Genomic DNA, 3085 nt, shown 5'->3' with positions numbered 1-3085 from the left:
GGGTTGGACTAGATGACCTTTAGAGGTCCCTTCCAACCCAAACCATTCTATGATTGTATGAAATTTTCCCACTTCTCAGCATGGTGGAAATAAAAAAATAATTGTTGTACATGCTGTACATATATTCTTTTATCATATTCTGATTATATGAGTGAGATTTATACTTTATTATTTTACACAGCATGCAGTGGTTCTAATACTACCAGTATATTGAAATGCTTAAATTCAAAAAACCAAAACAAACCCTTCAAGACAAATAGTATGTGTATAATATGTCAGTAAACATTTGCTTTCCTTTGCAGTTATCTGTGGCATATTCCTCTCACCTACATAACTAGTAGCTGCAACATAACCCATTGTACTAATGCATATTTACTGGACCAAAAGTCAGGTACGTGACTCAAAACTTTGGTAGCAATTTACTTAAGTGTTATATATTACTGATCTTTCTGAGCACACACTTACGTAAGATATGAAGATGAAGGTGTATGTAGTACAAAATAATTACAGAGATCTGGAGCCAAGCACTACTGGTGGTGTCATCATTAGAGAGTTGGTTCCCTATAGCATTATATGTACAAATAAACGGCAGGAACTGGGGCAGAAGCACAGGTTTGGAACTTGTAAAAGCTTGTACTCTTTTCATCCCAGTGCATGCACAAAATCTCTCAAACTGCATGTCCTTTAGAGAGTAACGGGAGAGTTGCTCTGCTAGTGTACTGAAATGTGAGGAAGTAACTTTCCACGGAAATATTATTTATTTTCTCTAATGGTATAACAAAATATTGCATCTGGAACAGATTAAGTTTTTGAGAATGCTGTTGTAGAACTTGAAACCCTTAGATCTTTTCACATAAACTCTGCTTTTGCTGCAGTGGCTAGTTTGAATTCTAAATTGCTAGTCTATGGGTTTTTTTTTTATTCAGCCCTATTTTTTTCCTTACCAAGTGAATAGTTACACACTCTTATGTAGTGTTGTGCTAAAATCACTTTGGCTATCTCTCTCCACTGACATGAATAGGTTTTTTCATTTTATTGAAGCTGGTCTGACTCATTATCTTACATCTGAGGATGTATTTTCTTCCCCGTTAAAGTTACTAGTCAATGCATTTAATCGGCAATTATTTTTAATTCATAAAACTATATTGCACCTCTACTTTTTGAAATAAAACTATACAAATTTAAAATCAAATTCTTAGAGCTGATCTTGACATTTTCACTGTTTACTGATTTTTATGAACTGCCAGCCCTCTAAAATGACGTTAGAAGTACTATAATTAAAGTAAATAAATTTGGTTTATGTCATTTTGACATTGGTTTTACAAAGCCTTCAAGTTATTCCTGGCCTTTTGCATTTGAGATGGAGTTTTAGAAAAAAGTATTGTGAATTCTCAGAATGGAAAAACAAAGCTGTTTAATTGAATGTGTTCTTGATCTTACTAGAACTAATAGGTAAGTAGCCTGATTTCATCATTTCTGTTTCACCTTAAATGGCCCTGTTGGTGGTGTCATGTTCATCATACTAATTCCTTACTCACTGTAGAAACTTGGATGTGGAGCATATGAGAGTAGGAGAGATGTACAAAAGAGTTTGGGGTAGAATATTTACTAAATTTCAAAGGCATTGTAGGTGCTATGTAAATTGATGTTTTTGGCAGTAGTTATAGAATCAACTGAAATGAAGAACTTTTTCCCAAAGCCTCTCTTCTTGTATCTAGCTGACTTTGAAACTAGAGTGTGGCCTTTCATCTACTTAATGCCGTCTCCATTTCTCTATTTCTTTATATGATGTGTGTAGCTGGTCTTTATATATGCATGAAAGTCGGCAGAGCAGAAATGGGGTTGTTTGAAAGGAGGACTGGACTGAAGGAGAAAAATTACTGCACTAAGTAATTAACTGTATAGATACAACTTGGGGCATATTGTGATACTGTTCATTCATTCAGATGTAGGAAGAAGGAGGAAGTACAACCTGGAATTTTGGAGCCTTCTTGTGGAACCTTTGTACTGCCTATTTCATCTTCATAGTAGGGGGAACTAGTGGATGGAAAAGGATTTATTGACTCTCTGGAACCAATCTACTTCACAGATTTGGATTTGAATGAACAGTTGCTAAATGTTTGTTTCTGCTGCTAACTGATTGTCTGTCCATTAGCTGTCATTGAACTTCCAGAAGAGGTGGAATGGGTAAAATTCAATGTGGACATGAATGGCTATTACATAGTACACTATGCTGAAGACTGGAAAACACTGATTGATCTGTTGAAAAAAAACCACACTGCCTTGAGTCCTAAAGACAGAGCCAATTTGATCAACAATATCTTCAACCTTGCAGGGTAAGACTTTTATATTGGAAAACATAGTTAATACGTGTTTAAAGTTTTTTCCAAGTCAAAGAAGATCAGACTTAGGTTCTAGAGAGGACTGCTTTAGAGAATTTCAATTCAGTCTTCATTAGCCTATTGAAACTGTTCACCATTCACTAATATTTTTTTAAAGTTATTTCACCAATGCTTCAATATTGGTGTTAGATGTTATCTCCCTGTCCTTTATAGCAACATCCATTTATTTGCATCACAAAGAGCCACATGATAGCTTCTGTTTCTGGAAGACACTGTTTTCTTTAGTGTCTGATAATCTGCCTAGTGGACTGTTTTCCTGTACTCTGTCAATGAGTGCTCCACTCTTCAGAGAAGTAAGCCATTTGCCTCCAATTTTTTACTGGCTCCCTCTCCTGTCTTTCACCATGGCCGTCAGAGCAGGTGAGGCTGATCATTCTGAATGGCCTCTTTGACAGCTACTTCCTGTATCTGATACCCTCATTTATGATAAATGTTTTCAGACATCGTTGTCACACTTCCTTACCTGTTTTCATTTTTGTTAATTGAAGACGTTAGTGGCCATTGTTGCTTTGTTATTATCTTACTAATGTTGTAATATAAAAATCTCTACATCTAAAGTGTTTCTTATGATACTCCCTGTGTTCATCTATCCCTCTGTTAATGTAATGGAGAGCATCACTTCTGATCTTGTTTCAGGAAGTGCTTTTGTTCTGGAAGCCATTTTAATGTTTGTGTTCATTGAC

The 3085-nt window shown here is 35.6% G+C and overlaps 1 protein-coding gene across 1 annotated transcript in view; it reads left to right on the top strand.

Moving 5' to 3' along the window:
* LNPEP (leucyl/cystinyl aminopeptidase) overlaps positions 1 to 3085 on the top strand; it is a 39432-nt gene that overhangs the window by 28271 nt on the left and 8076 nt on the right. The window contains 2 exon segments of the mRNA XM_009321783.1: positions 303 to 391; positions 2156 to 2363. Coding sequence (XP_009320058.1) covers positions 303 to 391; positions 2156 to 2363 — 297 coding nt within the window.

The sequence above is a fragment of the Pygoscelis adeliae genome, unplaced genomic scaffold (genome assembly GCF_000699105.1).
Source record: "Pygoscelis adeliae isolate BGI_AS28 unplaced genomic scaffold, ASM69910v1 Scaffold164, whole genome shotgun sequence".
NCBI lineage: Eukaryota > Metazoa > Chordata > Aves > Sphenisciformes > Spheniscidae > Pygoscelis > Pygoscelis adeliae.
Note: the sequence above shows the minus strand (reverse complement) of the source record. Positions and strands in the feature narration are given on the sequence as shown.